Source organism: Megalobrama amblycephala, linkage group LG5, assembly GCF_018812025.1.
Source record: "Megalobrama amblycephala isolate DHTTF-2021 linkage group LG5, ASM1881202v1, whole genome shotgun sequence".
NCBI lineage: Eukaryota > Metazoa > Chordata > Actinopteri > Cypriniformes > Xenocyprididae > Megalobrama > Megalobrama amblycephala.
Window position 1 is genome coordinate 24,350,992 of NC_063048.1, and position 21,231 is coordinate 24,372,222.

At 36.0% G+C, this 21,231-nt stretch overlaps 1 protein-coding gene across 36 annotated transcripts in view; it reads right to left on the reverse strand.

The window, feature by feature from the left end:
- The window catches only part of ank3a (ankyrin 3a), a 99,232-nt gene that overhangs the window by 55,268 nt on the left and 22,733 nt on the right, over nt 1–21,231 (reverse strand). For 27 of the 36 annotated variants that reach the window (XM_048191396.1, XM_048191394.1, XM_048191417.1 and 24 more), the window contains exons 2-17: nt 18,526–18,627; nt 17,494–17,592; nt 17,063–17,161; nt 13,407–13,505; nt 12,612–12,797; nt 12,202–12,225; nt 7,998–8,096; nt 7,245–7,343; nt 6,080–6,178; nt 4,274–4,471; nt 3,810–3,908; nt 3,511–3,609; nt 2,592–2,690; nt 2,235–2,432; nt 2,015–2,113; nt 424–522 (exon numbers count right to left, since the gene is read on the reverse strand). In XM_048191396.1, the coding sequence (XP_048047353.1) occupies nt 424–522; nt 2,015–2,113; nt 2,235–2,432; nt 2,592–2,690; nt 3,511–3,609; nt 3,810–3,908; nt 4,274–4,471; nt 6,080–6,178; nt 7,245–7,343; nt 7,998–8,096; nt 12,202–12,225; nt 12,612–12,797; nt 13,407–13,505; nt 17,063–17,161; nt 17,494–17,592; nt 18,526–18,627 (1,797 nt within the window). Of the gene's footprint in view, nt 1–423; nt 523–2,014; nt 2,114–2,234; nt 2,433–2,591; nt 2,691–3,510; nt 3,610–3,809; nt 3,909–4,273; nt 4,472–6,079; nt 6,179–7,244; nt 7,344–7,997; nt 8,097–12,201; nt 12,226–12,611; nt 12,798–13,406; nt 13,506–17,062; nt 17,162–17,493; nt 17,593–18,525; nt 18,628–18,797; nt 19,317–21,231 lie in introns of those variants that run through there. The other 9 variants (XM_048191403.1, XM_048191415.1, XM_048191393.1 and 6 more) reach the window with 4 other exon arrangements.

Here is a 21,231-nt window from a genome sequence, read left to right on the forward strand (position 1 = left end):
TATATCTTGTACTAGTTTTAAATAGGAAAAATATCAATACTCTTTGGTCATTTTTGAGCTAGATGCTAACGGTCTAATCATATTCAATGAACTATGCTAAGCTATGCTAAAAGTGGTACCGCCAGACCTGGAGATCGGCTGAATGGATTCGAAAATGGTAAAACTCGACTGTTTAACTCTAGGGGAGTTGGAAATTCAGCTTTGAGTTTGAAAAAAGTGGAGTGTTCCTTTAAAGTTGATCAGATTTCATGCAATTTAACATCAACATTTCAGCCTTCATGACATCCTCTACAAATGTGATTTGAACATGGCAACAAAGTCAAACAGCACATTGTAACTTGATATGTAGGGTCAGTAATAGCTACACTAGACCTTCAATGGTAAACAGCATGGAAGGGTTAAACCAGCAACCCAATCTCGTACCTTCGCTGCAGAATGAGGAGATGCTCCCTGGTCCAGCAGTAACAGAGCCACTCTCTGATTATCATAGTGAGCAGCCACATGCAGCGGTGTTAACCCAGTCTACAATATACACACAGACCCCAGCACGATCACAAGCACCCACGCCAGCATGCAACACACATACACACAAACATAGACAGAATGCATGCATGTATGTCAGCACATACAGTACATGGGTGTGCACACGAATGGATGTACACACACGCACGCACACACACACACACGCACACGCACACGCACACACACACACACACACACACACACACACACACAAACACCATGTTAAAGTTAGAGGGAAGAAATCCCAACAAACCACATTAAGATTATGGAGGACCAAACCTGTAGAAATTAAAAATAAATAAATATATAAAACGTATAATATATAACATGTATAAAATGTAATTATATTAAAATAATTAAAATAATAAATGCCTTGATAGAACAAATATAATTCATTTTTAATTCAATTTAATGCTGAATTTATTTTTGTATTACTTTCTTCATTTATTATTTTCTGTATTTATTTTTATTCTTTTATTCATTTAGATTTTAGGTTGATGACACCAAGACACTCAGTGGCCGGTAGATTTCTAGTCTAATACCTGTGTTTATTTTGTAACCACATATAAAATCTTGACTAGGTTTACTAGATTTATCTGAACCTAGGTTTGCAATGCTTTTGGGATATGCGGCCCTGGATTGGCAATATTTTCTCTGTATAAAAAGCTATACAAGTCATTTATTCATTAATTTATTTTCCTATTATTACATTTATTTATCTATCTGTGTATTTATTTTTAATTTCTGCAGGTTTGGGCCTCCATATTAAGCAAGCACCAATGAGCTCACACATAATATGAAGTGAGTGTGTCTTTCCTTAACACAGATTAAGCTTCTATGCAATATTTATGTATATCTGTACACTATTGTTGTACTTATTAAAAAGCTTAATCTTTGTTAAGGAAACCAGACCTTCATGACAGCACAGATGATGTAATGACACTTAGGAAAAACCGCAAAACTCATCAGCTCTGAGATTCTCTCAATATAGTTATGTGGGTGACAACCATACTTTGTAGTTTAAGAATGGTGAGGAGGAACCATTTGGAGGAAGGTTGACACAGATGAACAGACAAGATGAAGACAAATGAAGGCACTGTCCCAAATGCCACCCTCTGTCCTTGTGGTTTAAGGCATCATGGTTTGGCTGGTTAGTGTGGCCCAGTTAGCCCCTGCTGGTAGATGTTGTAACTACACCATCTGGCTACAAAAAGCAGGTTTCTCCATTGAAGCCTTTCGAAAGTGGACATGTATTTTTTTTTTTTTTTTGCAAGAAACATTTCAAATGTAAATATTTCATTGTATTTATATTATATTATATTTTACGAATGCCTAAAGTGTAAGCCCAAGTGAAGTCCACATCAAGTGCACCATTTGGGATAAGAACAAGCTGTATTATGAAATGCACAAGGGGACTCATAAATGTTCCATCACTATACAAATGTGACCCAACCATTAATAATATGCATAATATATGCATATGTTCACCAACCTTTCCTGCTGCATCCGGTGCAGCTTTCTTCTGCAGTAGAAGATTGGCCACTTCCAACTGCCCATACTTTGCAGCCACATGTAGGGGAGTGAATCCTTTCTGTGGATTTATATATGGGGATGAAAGAAGGAAAGAGAACAAAAAACAGTGAAAAAGATACTCATTACAGATGAACCCCACTGTATGTGGGAACACATCACAAACACAAACACACAAACACCTTAGTTGCTGCAGAGAGTGAGGTTCCCTGCTCCAGCAGGAGAGCTGCTATCTCCTGATGACCCTCACGGGCGGCAAGGTGGAGAGGGGTGTAGCCGGAGGTGGTGGCAGCATTGGGTAGTGCCCCCTTCTGCAGCAACTGCTGTACAATATCCAACTTTCCCAGACGGCTAGCTATATGCAGTGCTGTTTGGTCATCCTAGAAATTGTTGTTATGGAAAAAGAGAGAGAGAGAGAGAGATGAGATGAGATGAGAGGCAAAACTGCAAAGCACATTTATCATCTGTCATGTTCTAATCGTATGTGTGGCAGGATGTGGATAGTGGTTTATTCAAATTGGAGCTTGTGTGTGTCTCACCTTGGCTTTGATGTCCACTTTAGCACCATTCTGTAGCAGGTATCTGACAACATCAACCTGGCCGGCCCTTGCTGCCATGTGCAGTGCTGTTTCACCTCTCTACAATACAACATTCATGGCCAGAACATTTGATAAAGTGCATGTGATTTGCAAGCTTTAATACATTAATTAAAAATTAATTATAACGAATTATTGAATAAGTATAAAGAATTGAATAATTATAATTTTGAATTATAAATATTACATAACAATATTTATATTTATATTAACATTATGGAGTATTTTTAATGCAGTATAGCCAATTATACAAATTCTATTATAATATATAAAAAAAGAAAAGAAAAAGATATCAACCAAAACTTTTCCATGAATAAATGGTGTTCTCATTCAGATAAATCACACGTGCACGCACACACGCACACACACACACACACACACACACCAGACACACACGCTGATATGTGGTTTACGGGGACTCTCCATAGGCTTAATGGTTTTTATACTGTACAAAAAGCATATTCTATCCCCCTACACTACCCCTAAACCATCACAGAAAACTTTCTGTATTTTTTGAATTTCAAAAAAACACGTTTATGTTTTAATACCCATGTCATTATACACATTTGTGTCCTCATCAACCACATATGCCAGAACACACACATACACAAACAAACACACTCAAAATGAAATTAATTTTGTTATTAAGTATTTTTTTCTTACTAATATATAATTTAATTTGTATCAATTTAGACTGAGACAGAACAACTCTCAAGACTGAGACTGAAACAAACAATATTAGTTAATATACTAACACGTAAAGTTGTGTGTATGATAGAATGTTTAAAATGACAGAAAATCCAAAAGTAACTTTTCAAAAGTAAAAGTTTCACAGAATGTATGTCTAAAAGAGGAAACGTACCACGTTGGTGGTGTTGGGTGAGGCTCCGTGATGGGTGAGCTGTTTCACTATGTTCTCATGACCCATAAATGCAGCAACGTGGATGGGTGTCAACCCCGACTACAAACAACCAAAAAACAAATATGAAAACTTCACTATAACAATGCTTGTTCCATTATATTTCAGAAGCATATACACACTACAACTATGAACATTAAATTCAATTCAGAACTAGACAATGAATTTCTAGTGCTTTTATGGCACTTTATCATATAACATATGTTTTTAATGAACATTCAATCCTCGTATCTCTCTCATACCTCAGTGACTGCCTGCAATGACGCTCCATGTTTCAGCAGCAGTTCCATCACCTTTACTCTGTTCTTCTTACAGGCAATATGAAGAGGTGTGAAACCGTTCTGTTGATGTGAACACAAAAATGCTCTGCTTGACTGAGATACCACCACACCCACCTTTACCAGAAGTGGGTAACCACAAAAAACTCCTTTTGGTTGATTATGATCATTTTATCTATTTAAACTTCACATCAAGTTATTTCTGAGGTTCAGGTTTATTTATTAACTGTCATTAAAATGTCTCAGTATCACTATGGCAACATGCACAACTATGCGCATTGTGAAGTGAGAGATTAACATTCATACAGCTCCATCTGTTAACACAGGAAAATGAACCCAGTCACCCTTCAAAAGAAACGCAGCGAGAGAAAGGAAACAGCGAGAAGGTATTTGATTGTGTATTGTTCTCTTTTTCTCTTTGCTCTCACCAGGGCTTTAGCATTAGGGTTGGCCTTCTTATCTACGATGACTTTGGCCACTTTGTAATGTCCGCAGTGAGCGGCCACGTGCAGTGCTGTCAAGTAATCGTTGGTGACATCATCCACAGGGGCATCGTGCTGGAGGAGCAGTTGGACACAATTTAGGTGATCCCCTTGGGTCGCCATGTGCAGTGGAGACAGACCGTTCTATAGTAAAACAAAAAATAGCAATGTCCATTTAATGAGATTAATAGATAGTGGTTGGTCAATATAGATTTTTTGATGGCAAAAGCCAATGTCTTACGCTGTGTCTACACCGGACCCATTATAATTAGTGATGTTGTCTACACTGGATGCGGTGCGACACGACACGACAAATCCCCAACAGTAAACTGATGCCTAGTTCTATTTATGACATACTCCAATCACTGGCGATACTTCTTATAAGAAGGACAAATGGATTTGCAACGGTCTCTTTGTCATGTCTAGTGTAGACAGATTTTAGCTGTTGCAGCGCGGCCCAATGTGACGCGTCAACAGTCGCGTCCAGTGTAGACACGGTGTTAGAGAGCAAGATGGCCAATGGCCAATATAAAGCTGATATAAATTATATCACACTATTTAATTTAAAGATAGTAATTAAACCCATGCTGCAATGAATTTTACATTTATTTTAAATAATATTTACTAAAATTGAATAATTTAAAAGAAATAATTAATTTAAAAAAGAAATAAATAAAATTTAAGAAATAGAAGAAAAGAAATAAATTAATTTGAAATAAATCATTTAAAAAAGTACATTTGATATGATGAAAAGATTTGTATTTTAACAGCGTTTTGGTTCTGTAATCCTATTACAGTATTTTTCACAAATAAAGAATAAACAACTAAAAAGGAAGTAAGCTGGTAAGTTTGTGTGCAATGGGAATCATATTTTCTCAAATAAAGAGCAATAATGATAAATTTACATACAGTACACAGTGAATATGGCATGAATATACTGGCATTATCAAAATAAAAGCTTGTCAGCCAAACATTAAAAAATCGGCCAGTATATCAGCCTTGACCAGTCTTGATCGGTTGACCACTAGTGATAGAAAATAAAGATGCAAAAAAAAAAAAAAGAGCCATTGTCTATTTTCAATAATGTGGCATATTGTCAAATATGAAGCATAGCTCACACACAAGTCGCTTTCAAAACAAGCAGCCGTCTGTTGGTCAAAGTGAATTTGCATGACTAACTGAACCCAATGTGAAATCTGCTTAGGGAATCTTTTGCCCTCAAGCGAAATTCCTTATTGCCTGGATTCCTATTGAAATGACTGGATTAGACTGCGAAAATTTGCCAAACAATGCTAAATGTGACCACACCTCAACTGTTCTCTATAAAACTAACTGGATAACTTCTATACAGTAGATAAATATTTAAACAGACTGTTCTACACAAAACCTGCAGGATAGCCTTACAAATTTGAATGTGCAAAGAGGGCCAACGTATAAAGAAATTGATGCATCTATGTTGTCATTTTGAAGGGCTTGTAAGTATAACAGGAAATCCCTCCTGCTTTGGCACCTAAAACCACAATCTATGGTGAAATATCAGATTCCTACAGTCGGGAGAAAATTTGATAGCAAGGAGGGAGGGAGAGAGGAAGAGGGCCTGATAAATATGCTCCTGTAGAAATAATGGCCACATGGGGGCAGTCTTAGGCATGGGGAGAAATTATGGGTAGACCAGCAATTATACCTGTATATACTCAATCACACACAAAGGGGCAGAAATAATAATTGGGGGCAAAAAAGCAGAAGTATTACCTTTGTCTTAGACAAGATGGGAGCTCCCCTGTCCAGCAGCATCTCAACAACCTGCTCGTGTCCACTTCTTGCACCGCAATGCAATGGAGTTAAACCATCCTATAAGCAGACACACACACGGGCGTACAGGCCAACACAAAGATAAAATATTACATAATCTTAGAAACAGCTGATACCACAGACAAACCTCAGCACCTCCAGATGCTTCACTGACACTGCATGCTGACCTGTTTGATATTTCTTGCAAAGCTATTCATTTTAATGTACTGCATTTTACACTTCATTGGATCTTGCCTGTCTTACTTTACTTACATGCCTACACTGAAGACTATATATATATATATATATATATATATATATATATATATATATATATATATATAAAATTCATTTATTTGCTGTCATTTGAGACATCACTGAGGTAAAAGGTCAAAGGGTGAGCTTCTATATATAACTGTAGGAACGTCCTAAGAAGCTGTCTGACATTTTCCTTTAAGTAAAGAGCACTGAAGTACAGATTCATTCAGGAAACGACATCTCTTCTTTTTATTCTATTAGTATAATAGATTATAATGACTTCATATTTTATAATATTGGATGCCCATTGCCATATTTGCTCACAAACACTACCGTTCAAATGTTTGGGGTCAGTAAAATGTGTTTTTATTTTTCTTTGACATAAAATTGATACTTTTATTAAGCAAGAATACATTAAATTGTTCAAAATTTAAATTATGTAACATGTAACAAAAGATTTTAATGTCTATTTATTAAAGAATACTGAAAATGTATTGCAGTTTCCAAAATTATTTGTGGGGGAAAAAATTATAAATTATATAGAATTACTGTTTTAAACTGTGATAATAAGAAATGTTTCTTGAGCGCCATATCTGTATATTAGAATGATTTCTGAAGGATCATGTGACACTGAAGACTAGAGCAATGGCTGCTGAAAATACAGATTTCAAAATGTATTAAAATTGAAAACGTTATTTTAAATTGTAATAATATTTCACAATATTACAGCTTTTACTGTATTTTTGATCAAATAAATGCAGCCTTGGTGAGCATAAAAAACTTCTTTCAAAAACATTTAAAAAATCTTACCTAGCACAAATGTATTTGTAGTTGAAGTATAGCATGTCTGTGTGTGTGTGTGTGTTACCTTTGTCTTGGCATCAATTTTCGCTCCTCGGTCCAACAGCAACTTCACCATGTTTCCATTCCCTCTCTTAGCCGCCACATGCAGTGGAGTGATATCATTCTGTATGCAACCCACACAAACACCATAAGATACACAGCGGGTACAACAGAGATGTTACAATCACACTTCACAGAAAATAAATGTAAAGTACATAACTATGTATGAAACAATAATAATCATATATTTTTATGGAAGCATACACAATATCCTGAATTGCATTTGAGATGTACTGCGACTGTGTGACCCTGAGGCTGAAGCAGATTCATGCATGCGCTTGTTTGGACAGTGCTGGCCATATGACAGTTTAGAGGTTTCAGTCGATAGGGCATTTGGCAGATTCATACACACAGACACACACACACACACACACACACATACATGTGAGCGTGTGTGCACACAAAGAGCCTTAGGCAGATCATTTAGCTCATTCACTAAAACACTTTGGAGCATTTTAGGCCTCAGTCTGGTTACATTTCTGTATACAACATTAATGCAATACCGCCCCCCTTTGATACTAAGAAGAACTGCATGTCAACGGTCAAAATCAAACCAGGTCTAGCTACATTTTGAATGGAAATCAATGCAGCTGAATATTCTATTCAAATGTGTGGACTCAGCAAAGCATTTTGGGAAGATTTAAGAGAAGATTTAAACAGACTATGGGGGACCTTTATCCCTATAATCTGTTATCATTCATTGTCCACCAAAACTTACCCTTGCCATGAAGTCCACTGCTGCTCCTCTGTTTAATAGTAGTGTTGCAACATTGATGTTTCCATAGTGGGCAGCAATGTGTAGAGGAGTGAAACCGCTCTGATGAAAAAAAAAAAGAAGACAAAGAGCAGAATGGTTAAAAAAAAAAAAAATACTCAGTCCATTTAATTACCTGAACTTCTTATGTCAAATGTCTTTGCCTTGAGTTTGGGATTATCTGAAGACAGTTGCTGCGTCCAAATTCGCATACTATATCATAGGTACAATATTTAGTTTGAAACTTACTTTGCGACCATTAAAAATGTATGTTCTATATAGTATGTAAGTAGGCATATGAGGGGACAGCGTGTACGAGTTCAAGACAACTCAAAATTTTTACAGAAAAATTAATATGCAAAATCATCTTCCTACTTAATACTATCTTCTCTTTAATGGTTAAATGAAATTATATAGTCCCATTACAAATGATCAGATTTAGCTATCTGTATTCACTACATTCCATCAATAGATACTCAGACAAAGTGAAGGATAATGGATCTGAATGTTATATCAAAACATCAACTATTTTTGGACTATAAGAACATTTGGAATATGAGACACAGTTGTCAAAGCGAGATGGAGGTGTCCTGTAGGATGCATTACAGTAAAAACCTTCCAGTCATGGAGATTTCCATCTCAATTAGCCAATAATCCAACACAAAGCAGGTGGTTCTCAGCATAGCCCTTCCCCGCCTCTGTTTGCTCTCTTATCTCCAAGGGAACGGGCTCCACCCATTTTGAGGGGAATTATTGCAATTATTAGCCACAGGCGTGAATGGAAAAACAGCAGGGGTTTAAACATTTCCAGATGCACACTAATAAACCATGATATTTAAAAAAACTAACACTAGACTAGAGACAACACATTGTGCACCTATTCTCAGATTATCACCATAAAGTCATCAAGATCAATGATGCATTAAAATTTCTATTCACTCAGAAAACCCTTTAAATGTTTATGTATATTATACTGGGATGAGTATATATGAGAGATATGTGTTTGTTAGTTTGCAATTTGGCAATGCTCTCTATCATGCAAAACTGCGAACTATAAATCTAGACAGCCAAACTGCTTTTGCTTGCTGTGTGGGCAAACCTGACCATGCACATGTGCAGATTCTTTTAGCAACAGTGCAACAATCCTAAACTACTAGATTTCCAGCTGTTTAACTGAAACCAGGGGAGTTTTTGTCTAAAGGCCCATGCACAAGCCCCAGGGAGGAGGACTAAATTAACAGACCGTCTCATCTCTGTAGCTGGCCAGCCGGGTTCCTCTTTCACAGCCAAACCAAATGAATAAATGTCTCACAATCTCTAATGCTCTAAGGAACAACATGCTACTTCCAGTTAATAATAAAAGTTGCTTAAAAGGTCAAACTTAAAATTGTACCGTTTTCTTAGTTCTACAGCAGCATGATATGCCAGTAAATTGACCTTTGCATTATGTAATACTCTAATTCTTATGAATTCTCTTTGAAACTCCAAAAGGCCAGATGGACTTTCATACTTTATAAACGTTTTCACACAGTCTAAAATGCTGTATTGAAATGATTCTTATTTGGGACAAAAAAAAAAAAGGAAGCCATATATTTACTTGCTTGACCTTTCAGAATAGTGATTAGTTTTGTTGCAAAAAAAGTTTTTTTTTATTTTATACTATATTTTATATTATAGGCCTTAAAAACCCTATAAAATGGTTTGATAAATTTGAATTCCTGCAATATAGACTCTTTTTAAAATGATTAGATTGGAACAACTTCTTTCACAATCAGATGATGTTTGGAAAATGAAATAGAATGTTAGCACAACCAAATACTTTTTTTTTTGTTCCCATGATTCTGAACAGACTAAGCATAACAACATGTAACTAGAGGTTCTGACAAAATGTTAATTGCTGCAGTCTATTTAAAATGTTTTGAATGAATTATTTATGACAAATCAGTTTGAATGAATGATTCAATTACTCAATTAGAATTTTTGTAGATATAACGATACTGTGTGGTTTAAAAAACAGTTTGTGAAGCTGTTTCATACCTATACATTAGAACTGCTCTCTCTGTGTCAGCAGCAGCACCAACGCAGATTTGAATGTTACAGTGTGATTTTGTAAAGGTTTGATAGACACGGGTGAATCGTTGTCGATTAGGAATGAGATCACACGGGTGTTTCAATTGAGATCACAATCTTTTAACGATCGTGCAGCTCTACTACACAGTATAGATGTCAGAGGTAGGTGGCAATTATAATTTATTCCTTATTTCTTTAAAAGAGAATTAACCCTTATAGGTTAATATAAGGTTCTTGCACAGACACCAAACGATGTTGCTCAATTAAAAAAAAAAGTTCTCTTTGTCCAAATGACATGAAACTTTGTACAGTTGTTAACACTTTCTAGATCTACAAAGAAAAAAAAATTGGAGTGATATCTTGTTTTTATGTTAGTGTAAAAAAAAGGGTCACACTCAGGGTCTTCGGGGTCTCCACAGACCCCAGACAACAAAATGTAATTTTGTAACAAAATAATTGTTTTTTAAAAAACAAATGTAATTTTACTCTGTTTATTAATGTTTTTACTTCATATTTGTGCAGTTTTTGGAGGATTTGTCATATCTTTTTAATTTATAAAAATAAATAAATAAATATTTTTTATACAAAAACAGCTTATTATGTAAAATTCACTTTATAAAAGACCCACATTTCTAACTTTCATTCATGGGGATAACATGGATAATTTGACATGGTTTAGTGTAAGATTTTTGCCCACCTTTTGGAAAATGCAGTTTTAAAAGTAAAAAAAATATCACTTTTACCAGTAGACGGCTGCAGAGCTCCACTATTTCCTATGTGCTATTTGACTGACGGAAAGACATCTTTTCACAAGTATTTTTCAGTTGGATTTATATCTAAATATTATGAAATCACAATTATGACAATAAAAGACAATAAAAATGACTTTTTGTCAAAGTTTAGCATTTTTTTTGTACTGAAAAAAATAAGTTTTTCAAAAATGTTGATTTTGAGGATGAATATTGTCCATTTTCTAAGTGGAGTCTCATCATAATGTAACAATATTGAAAAACTGATTTTTTTCATTACAAAAAATACTAAACTAAAGTAGGCTTTATTGTTATAATTGTGATTTCAGAATATTTAGATATAAATCCAACTGAAAAAAAAAACTTATGAAAAGATGTATTTCTGTCAGTCAAATAACACATAGCAAATAGTGGAGCTCTGCAGCCATCTACTGGTAAAAATTATAGTTTTTTTACTTTTATAACTGCATTTTCCAAAAGATGGGCAAAAATCTTACACTAAACCATGTCAAATTATCCATGTTATCCCCATGAATGAAATTTAGAAATGTGGGTCTTTTATAAAGTGAATTTTACATAAAAAGCTGCTTTTGTACAAAAACCTATTTAAAAAAATATTTTAAAATTGATTTATATAAATTTAATAAATATGATAAATCCTCCAAAAACTGCACAAACATGGAGTAAAAACATTAATAAACAGAATAAAATTACATTTGTTTAAAAACAAACAAACAAGTATTTTGTTACAAAATTGCATTTTGTTGCCTGGGGTCTGTGGAGACCCCGAAGACCTTGAGTGTACTTCCCAAACGAAGACCGCACAAGGGTTAAATTAAATTAAAGTCAATTCTTTTCCAATTTTGATTTCATGTGATCTTTAAATGGCAACAGTAATGATCATGTTTGATCCAGCAAAAGTAGACTAGATCTTTTGCTTTATTTACTCCACATGAGGGTTCTTTAACCCATCTGAAAACTTCTCTACAAACAGCAGTATATTAGATCAAAGGGCTCTAAAAACTGAAACACTTGAACCAACATTACCAGCAAGTAAACAAAACCACTGATAAAACTCTTTTAACCAATCAGAAAGCTGCATGTTGAGATCTGGAACACCGGCCCATAGCTGCAGAAATCAAAGCATGCTTCAGCCCTCCACCCAAAGCATGGTCTCATTCCTCCATCCCCAAAGAGGGAGGGCACATAGCGAATAAGAGAAGAGAAAACAGGAAATGATACAAAAACAGAGATGGTACAACAAGGGTGGGAGCAACAATAGAGGGTGTTCTAGGCAAAGCAGGGGGTGGAGGTGGGGGTCAACAGCTTAATTTTTATCATGGGTATACCTCTGTTGTTCTATTCACCATCATCTACGTTGAGACGTGAGGAAAGGAGAGAATGGGCAGTTAGTGAACACTGACAGGTAAATGAAAACAAAGAAACTAAGGACATGTATCTAAACACAGGACTAAGAGTGGGCGAGTGTTTTAAAGGGAAAAAAAATTATGCCTAAAATTACATTTAAAAGCAAATCATATAGAGTATATGGTAAAGTATTCTTAATTACATAATAAAATATGAGGAAAAAAGGTGTGGGAAAGTAAGTGTGTGTGTAAGAGAGTGTGTGGGTGGTAGAGGAGTATATATTTGACCAGGATGGTACTGTTTCAGTAAGAACTTTGGGATTTAAATAAAATAAGTGATAGACAGAGGGGGAAAAATATGAGTAAGGGCTGAACATGTCTTTCAGACAGACCTTGGATTCAACATCCGCATTGTGGTCATTCTGAAGAAGCAGAGCTGCAGATTTGGTGTCGTCCTTGCGGGCTGCAATGTGGAGCGCAGGCAGACGGACTTTACCTTTCGTGTCATTCTCTAACAACAGAGAAACCACCTGATCATGACCCTGCTGCAAGGCTACGGCTAACGGTGTAAAGCCATCCTAAAGAGAGGAAGAGAAACAGGCCTGATTATTGATTCATATTCATCAGTTAACATACTGTGTTTTGTTTCAAAATATAAAGTTTGAGGTCAGTAACATTTTTAAGAATACTTTTATTCAGCAAGAATACACTGAATTGATCAAAAGTGACAGTAAAGACATTTATAATGTTACAAAAAAATTATTTTAAATAAATGCTATTCTATTCATCAAAGAATCCAGAAAAGAAAACATTGCAGTTTCCACAAAAATTTCAAACAGAGCACCAAATCAGCATATTAGAAAGATTTCTGAAGGATCATGTGACACTGAAGCCTGGAGTAATGATGCTGAAAATTCAGTCATCACAGGAATGAATTATTTTATACTGCAATATTTCACAACATTACTGTTTTTACTGTATTTTTAATTTAATAAATGCAGCCTTGGTGAGCATAAGTGACATCTTTCAAAAACATGAAAAAATCTTACTGACCCCAAATGTGTGAGAAACAGAGATGTGAGGAGGAGGACTGACGCAAGTAGGAAGCACTTATCTGTGAACTACTCAAGGTCACTCTGGTTCACCTCAATAATCAATAACAGACTCACACAGACACACACACACACCTCTGTGGCAATGCTCTGGCTGGAGTTGTTCTCGAGGAGGAAGCGCACCACATCTAAATGGTTTTCCTGTGCAGCCATGTACAGTGGGGTAAAGCCATTCTGAAACAAACATTACATTAATATTACATATACATATGAATCATTAATCAGTCAGCATTTTTCTCCCTTTTCTCTCATCCTTTTACCTTCATTTATTTTATTTTTAAAATCGAAAAACTTGTATTTCAAGATGCCATTAAAAAAATGATCTTGGAATTAAAACTATTCCCAAAACAACACCTCCGAAGCCCAGAATACTCACAGCAGAATGCCATAGACATCACTTTTAGACCCATGTGATGTGTCCTATAATATATATGAATTGTAAACATAACGAATATTTTAAAACCCATCAAAAGGAGACCAGAAAAAATTCTGTGTTTCATATGTTTTACTAGACACACTGTTCATCCCAGTTACACTGAGCAACCCACCCCCTCCTCTCGGCAAAGAAAAATCAATCAAGTGAAATTTTTTATTTCAAATTTCTTAATAAGCAGTATCTTGCTTTGGTGACTAGACATACAGGTTGCCATGGCAACTCTGTCATTCTTAATATTTTTGAAATCAGTGGAGATTTCCCTGGAGAGGACAGACTCCCCATTTCACTCCCCTGCCGTAACCTAAGTGACCCTGTTCCCATGGCAACACAGAGATGCTGACAGTGCAGGAAAAGAGAGAGCAATACTTTGTGATGATGGTGCATCAAGCAGGGACACAGACACAATCTCTCTTCATAATCATGTTTTACTTATTTTATGTCTTAGCACTTTTGCTCTGAGTTCAAAATCCATTTCATATTTTTTGTGTGTGTATATTTATAATTCTAATGGAATATGTAATGGAAAACAGAAATTTCTTTGCTCCTTTTACATATTTTTTTTTTTTAAATCTACCATGTAGACAAAGTTCCACGCAAAAAAATAAGGTCTTATACCATTTACTAAACTAAATCTGTAACCTATGTGTCATTGAGACATGACCATAATATCAACATTTACATATGACCACCCACATTTACACAAAAACATCAATTCAGTAATAAACTATAATGAACATATGTGTAGATCTGCCTTAAAGTCAAGATTAAATGGAAGTAGCGACATTGTGAAATACATCTGAGAGAAAAATAATTATTGAAAAAGAAAAAAAATATAGGGCAGGAGCTTGGTTCAATCCATTGGTTGTTGATTAGATAGAGGCAGATTTGAATGTGCATGGATGAATCCTTACATTAAAGGGTTAGTTCACACAAAAATCATTAATTACTCACCCTCATGTCGTTCCACACCTGTAACACACCACACCTTCATCTTTGGAACACAAATTAAAGGTGCCCTAGAGCCAGTTTTTACAAGATGTAATATAAGTCTAAGGTGTCCCCTGAATGTGTCTGTGAAGTTTCAGCTCAAAATACCCCATAGATATTTTTAATACATTTTTTTAACTGCCTATTTTGAGGCATCATTAACTATGCACGATTCAGGCTGCGGCCCCTTTAAATCGCATGCTCCCTGAAACTCAATGTATGTCTTTTCCATGTACTGAACTCTTGTTATTCAACTATGCCAAGGTAAATTCAATTTTTTGATTCTAGGGCACCTTTAAGATATTTTTGATAAAATCCAATGGCTCAGTGAGGCCTGCATAGCCAGCAAGATAATTAACACTTTTAATGCCCAGAAAACTACTAAAGACATATTTAAAACAGTTCATGTGACTACAGTGGTTAATCATAAATGTTATGAAGTGAAGAGAATAACATTAACATTAAGGTTGAACCACTGTATCAGGGTTGCCAGGTTTTCAAAACAAAACCCGCCCAATTGCTCCTCAAAACTGTCCCAATCCCATTTCAGGGGGTCCCACGGTAAAACTCGCTTTCTGGGGGGTAAAATTTGCGTTTTTTTGGTGGGGCGCCCCTTGTAAAATTTGCATTCCAAGGGGCTAAATATCACATTATTTTGGGTCGATTCGATTTTGGGTTGTATGAAAAACAACCCACGGCAACAGTGTAAAAGTAGCCCAATTTCATCAAAAATATCTTAATTTGTGTTCTGAAGATGAACAAAGGTCTTACAGGTGTGGAACGACATGAGGGTGAGTAATTAATGACAGAATTTTCATTTTTGGGTGAACTAAACCTTTAAGATCAATAACATGCATTTAGAAAATAAATAGGGCGGATTTCCATTTCATGCTGACTTTAAGGGTACAGCAGCAAAAACTGCACATATCATTCTATGGCCGTGTGTCCACCAAAGCGTTTTTCCAGCAGCTAGCATACTTTTCCGATTGTTTTCAATAGGAGCACCACATTTTTTAAACGGCAAGAGTGCAAAGAGGCGCTGAGCGCTCTGCGTTTTTACCGGTCACCTCCAGTCGAAGAATGTTCAACTTTGAGTAAAACACTACGCTTATCACTGTCACTTTTTAGCCAGCTGTCCAATCAGAGTGGAGGAGGGGTGGGACAAATACAACACCGGCCAACTGTCACAACATTCTTGCTATACAACAACATCAAGAAGCAGAGAATGGAACAAAATGGATGAGAAATTAATATTGCCGGTCACCGAACAAACATAGCAAGTACTCTACATCGTGTCGACAATTTAAGTCTGAAACAAAATTACCTGCAAAATCAGTTATGAGTAACAGTGTATTCCGTATCATAGTAACAAAGCGTCTCAACTGAAAAAAAAAATCCTGCGCTGCTTAAGTGCTCTCAAGCGCTCACAGATGTTTTAAGCAGAGCGCCTAGGTGGACACACGGCCTAAAGAGAGGGAGTAAAACTACTGTCATTAAAAAACCCAAGTACAATTTATTTGGTGCAAAAAACTTTGTAAGTGTAGCATTTATAAAAATAAAAATACAAAAGTGCAGAATATGTCCCTTTTTACCAGTGTTTACATCTGTATGTACTGAGCTGAGCTTAGCGTAAGAAATACTATTATTACTGGCACACCAGTAATGTAGGTGGCCTTCATAACTTACTGAGCTCAAGTTTAAAGCAGTGTGTGTGTATGTGTATGTGTATATTTGGGTGTTTATTGGCTGGTCATCTAAAATAGCAACAGATTGAGAGAGTATGTGTGCTGCCTTGCAGAAAAGCTGGTTGATCCACCTAAATGATGCGTGCGCGTGCATATTAACTCCTTCTCCGCTAGAATTTTTTTTTTTTTTTTTTTTGCCAGCCACGCCAGCATTTTTGATCATTTTCACAAACATTTCATGGTCCCCAGAATATTTTGCTATATGAATATCTGAACATGCAATATATCAAAAGAAAGAACAGAGCCTCTGGTTAAAAAAAAAGTATTCTAGCTTCATGCAATCTTTTTTATCAATAACTGAATGTGGCTATGTTTCATAAAAAAGCAACATTTTGAACAAATAGCTGAGAAAATCAATTTTTTTTTTCAAAGACTACAACGTGCATAAGCGATGCTTTTATCACTTGTTTATGCTTCTTTTTCACCTGTGTTTTGATCAGGAGGTTCTGTACTCTTTCAGAAGACGTGTAATAGCGCCCCCTACCATATAACATTGAAAATCAGGGAAAGCTGGAAAATTCCGTCAATGGTGGGGAAAGAGTCAAAGGTGTGTTTGTGTATACCTGACTCTGTGCATTGACGTTGGCCCCATTGGTCACTAGCTCTCTCACCACATCCGTCTGTCCCGCCAGTGAAGCGATGTGCAGCGCCGTGTTTCCTTTCTGGATTAGAATAGATAGAGAAACAACAGCGAGAGAAAATGAGTGGCATATCTTGCTTAATCCCTCTACCACCTGTTTGTGTCACCCCATTCAAAGGGGGGTTTTGTCCCACTGGCATCCCACCACCATTCCGTACCCTCTGCCAGAGAGGTGTTGTTTCCGCTGGCCTGTAATTTACCTCCAGACACACACTTCATTCCTGCAGAGTGAATGCAGCTCTAGAGGCTTTTTATACCCAGTGTGAACATGCTCACAGGAGCAGAGAACACCATGTGATATCAAACGCAGACACAAACATCTCCTCAAGCTGTGTGTGTGTGTGTCAAACTGACCTTGGTTGCTGCATCTACGTTGGCGCCCAGTTTGAGCAGCTCAGCCACCACCTCCACGTGCCCCTCTTTGGATGCCAGATGCAATGCATTCAACCCATTCTGAAACACACAACACAAATTTTGCGAGTGAACAGGATGGTTATGGTTACCAGCAGCATACCAATATAAACCAGCCTGGACCAGCATGGAAATATATACCCACATATCATATTTACGCACTGCTGCATAAATGTGCAGCACAGCAGCACGTCCTAAGAATGGCAGCTGAATCATATACACTACCTTTCAAAAATTTGGGGTCGGTAAGATTTTATGGTTTTTGAAAGAAATCACTTATGCTCACCAATGCTGCATTTATTTGATCAAAAATACAGTAAAACAGTAATATTGTAAAAGATTGATATTGCAATTACTACAGTCTGCAGTATCATATGATCCTTTAGAAATCATTCTAATATGCTGATTTGGTGCTCAAGAAACATTTCTTATTATTAATGTTGAAAACATTTGTGCTTCTTGATATTTTTGTGGAAAATGTGATACTGTACATTATCTTCTGGATTTTTTATGAATAGAAAGTACAAAAGAACAGCATTTATTTGAAACAGAAATCTGTTTTAACATTATAAATGTCTTTACTGTTTAATGCTTTATCAATTTTTATGCATCCTTGCTGAATATAAGTATTAATGTATTCCAAAAATAAATAAATAAATAAATAAAATAAAAATCTTACTGATCCCAAACTTTTGAATGGTAGTGTATCAACAAAACCATCACTGTCATATAAAAATACACAACACCATCTGTGTATACTAACTGTAAAAATGTACAGTATAACCACCCAAGAGCATCACAAAACAGCAACTTATGAAAATTACAATTTGTCACTGCAAATTTGACAATTTACAACCATCATTCTTAGTTATAATGATATTGTTACATCCTGTCATATAGTAGCATAAATGATTTCCCATAATTAATCCCCATAAGGATTAATAAAGCTCTAAACTAAAAAAAAATAATTCATACTTGATTACAGATGTTGATGTCGACACCAGTCTTCAGGTAGTCAAGGACCTTCTCAAGGTTCCCTGCCCTCGCTGCCCGCAGGTAACTGGCATTGCTGTCCGGCTGCAAGTAATGAGAGAAAACACATTAAGTGTTTAATACATATTATTCTAATGACAGGGTTAAAGGTCAAATCCAGGGCAACAACTGAGGTCAAATGAACAAACCAAACATATTTACAGCTTTCAGCTGTCTAAATCATTGAAATGCAAAGAAATGAAAAGAATTCATACCAACTCCATCTTTACTCAGTGCCATTTGTCTCCACAAACACACATACACACATCCAGGGAAACATCAGCTTTTGTTTACAAGTGGACATCCTACAGAGAAGCTAGAACTGTAGCGTGACAGAGGATCAAAGTTTAACCGAACACCAAGAACCATTGGCAGTCCATCTCTGAGCAGATATCCCAGCGTTCCAGTTAAAAATCCAGCCAAAAACAGCTCTGGTCTCTCATCAAAGGATACGGAACAGAACACTAAATAACGGCTATTATTCTGACACAGGTTTCCGCCCACTTTCCCTCCGATCTTTCAGTCTCTCACTTAGTTTTCTCTTCTCATGCGTATATGAGAAAGAGAGCAAGATTTTGAGAGAAAATACGATGTGTTTGTATGTGTGTGCCTCATGAGAATGTGTCTTCTTTTGTCAGCCTCAGTTTGATTCAGGGACACTGCTGTTGACAGAAGAGGACACACAGCAAAATTTCAGTACAGTTTACCTCACACACACATAAGCACACACTCTTTTATAAAGAATAGGACATGGTTATCTCAGAGACACACTCACATGGGGAATTCCTCTAAATGAGAAGCTATATTTAGTTCTCACTAAACCCAGGACAAACTCCTCCCCATATCTATCATCAATGTGTGTGTGCTGGCAAGAAGGTCTGGAAAGAAAGGTTAACTTTCCAAAAGTAACTCATCTGAGTTTGACAAGAAGAGGCTAAACTGGCTTATCATGGAGATAAAACACATGCACATTCATCTAGTGACTCAAACACTCAATAACATATAACACAGAAAAGGACAGATGTGTTTTTTGTAATGGTGTTCTTTTGTGAGATTCACAGTTCATAATAAACTCTAAGCTCATTAACTAGTCATTTACTTGACCTATTCTGCAGGGAAAACCTCCATTTCCTGTGTGTGTGCGAGAGTGTGTGCTTGTATCATCAGACACTTACAGTCTGTGCCGTATGAAATGATGGATTAAAAATCACACGCAAATGCCTTTGCTTAGAGGGTAATGCTTATGGTAAACAAATTCTGCCCCACACATACACAATAAAAAAAGACTGAGAGAGAAAGGACATTGTATGTGTGTGTGTGTGTGTGTGTGGCAGTCTTTTTTGTGATTTCCCTTCTTATCTCTGAGTTAATGAGTTTTTCCAGCTTGTCACCCATAACTCCCTCCCTGGAGGATTCTGTCTGGGAAAATAACACCTATCCACACCCACTCACATACACACACACATATATATATATATATATATATATATATATATATATATATATAATTTATTCACAAAGAACATAATGTGAGTGCTGGTGTCCTATTGAATAAGATATGGCTTTCTAACATACTGTTTTTGGTTCAATCCGAGGCACGGGTTGCCATTTAGGAAGGACCTCCTGTCCTGTTATCACTGTGCCCTTGAGCAAGACTCTTAACCCTTCATTAATCTGATGGAATTCCCTGTACTAAAGAAAGCTTTTGATAAAAAGACTGTCCAGTGACAAATTCAACAGTTTGGGGTTGGTAAGATTTTTTTTTTTTTTTTCAATGTTTTTGAAAGAAGTTTCTTATGCTCACCAAATCTTTTTTTATTTGATCAAAAATACAGTAAAAACAGGAATAATGCTACTGTTACGCTTGAAAATACATACTGTTACATGATTATAATTTCTATTTTAATATATTTTAAAATGTAATTTATTCATGTGACAGCAAAGCTAAATTCTCAGCATCATTACTTCAGTCTTCAGTCACATGATCCTTCAGAAATCATGTTGAAAACAATTGTGCTGCTTAATAATTAAAATTGCGATTTTTTTCAGTAGTCATAAATATTTTACTCTCACTTTTGATTAATTTAATGTATCCTTGCTGAATAAAAGTATCTGTTTCATACAAAAAAATTTACCTCAAACTTTAGACTTGGGTGCCCTAGATTCAAAAATTGAATTTACCTCGGCATAGTTGAATAACAAGAGTTCAGTACATGGAAATGACATACAGCGAGTCTCAAACTCCGTTGTTTCCTCCTTCTTATATAAATCTCATTTGTTTAAACGACCTCAGAGGAACAGGCGAATCTCAACATAACACAGACTGTTAAGTAAAAGTCGGGGTGTACGCCCCCAATATTTGCATATGCCAGCCCATGTTCAAGCATTAGACATGGGCAGGACGTCTGGATCTGTGCACAGCTGAATCATCAGACTAGGTAAGCAAGCAAGGACAACAGTGAAAAATGGTAGATGGAGCAATAATAACTGACATGATCCATGATATCATTATATTTTTAGTGATATTTGTAAATTGTCTTTATAAATGTTTCGTTAGCATGTTGCTAATGTACTGTTAAATGTGGTTAAAGTTACCATCGTTTCTTACTGTATTCACGGAGACAAGAGCCGTCGCTATTTTCATTTTTA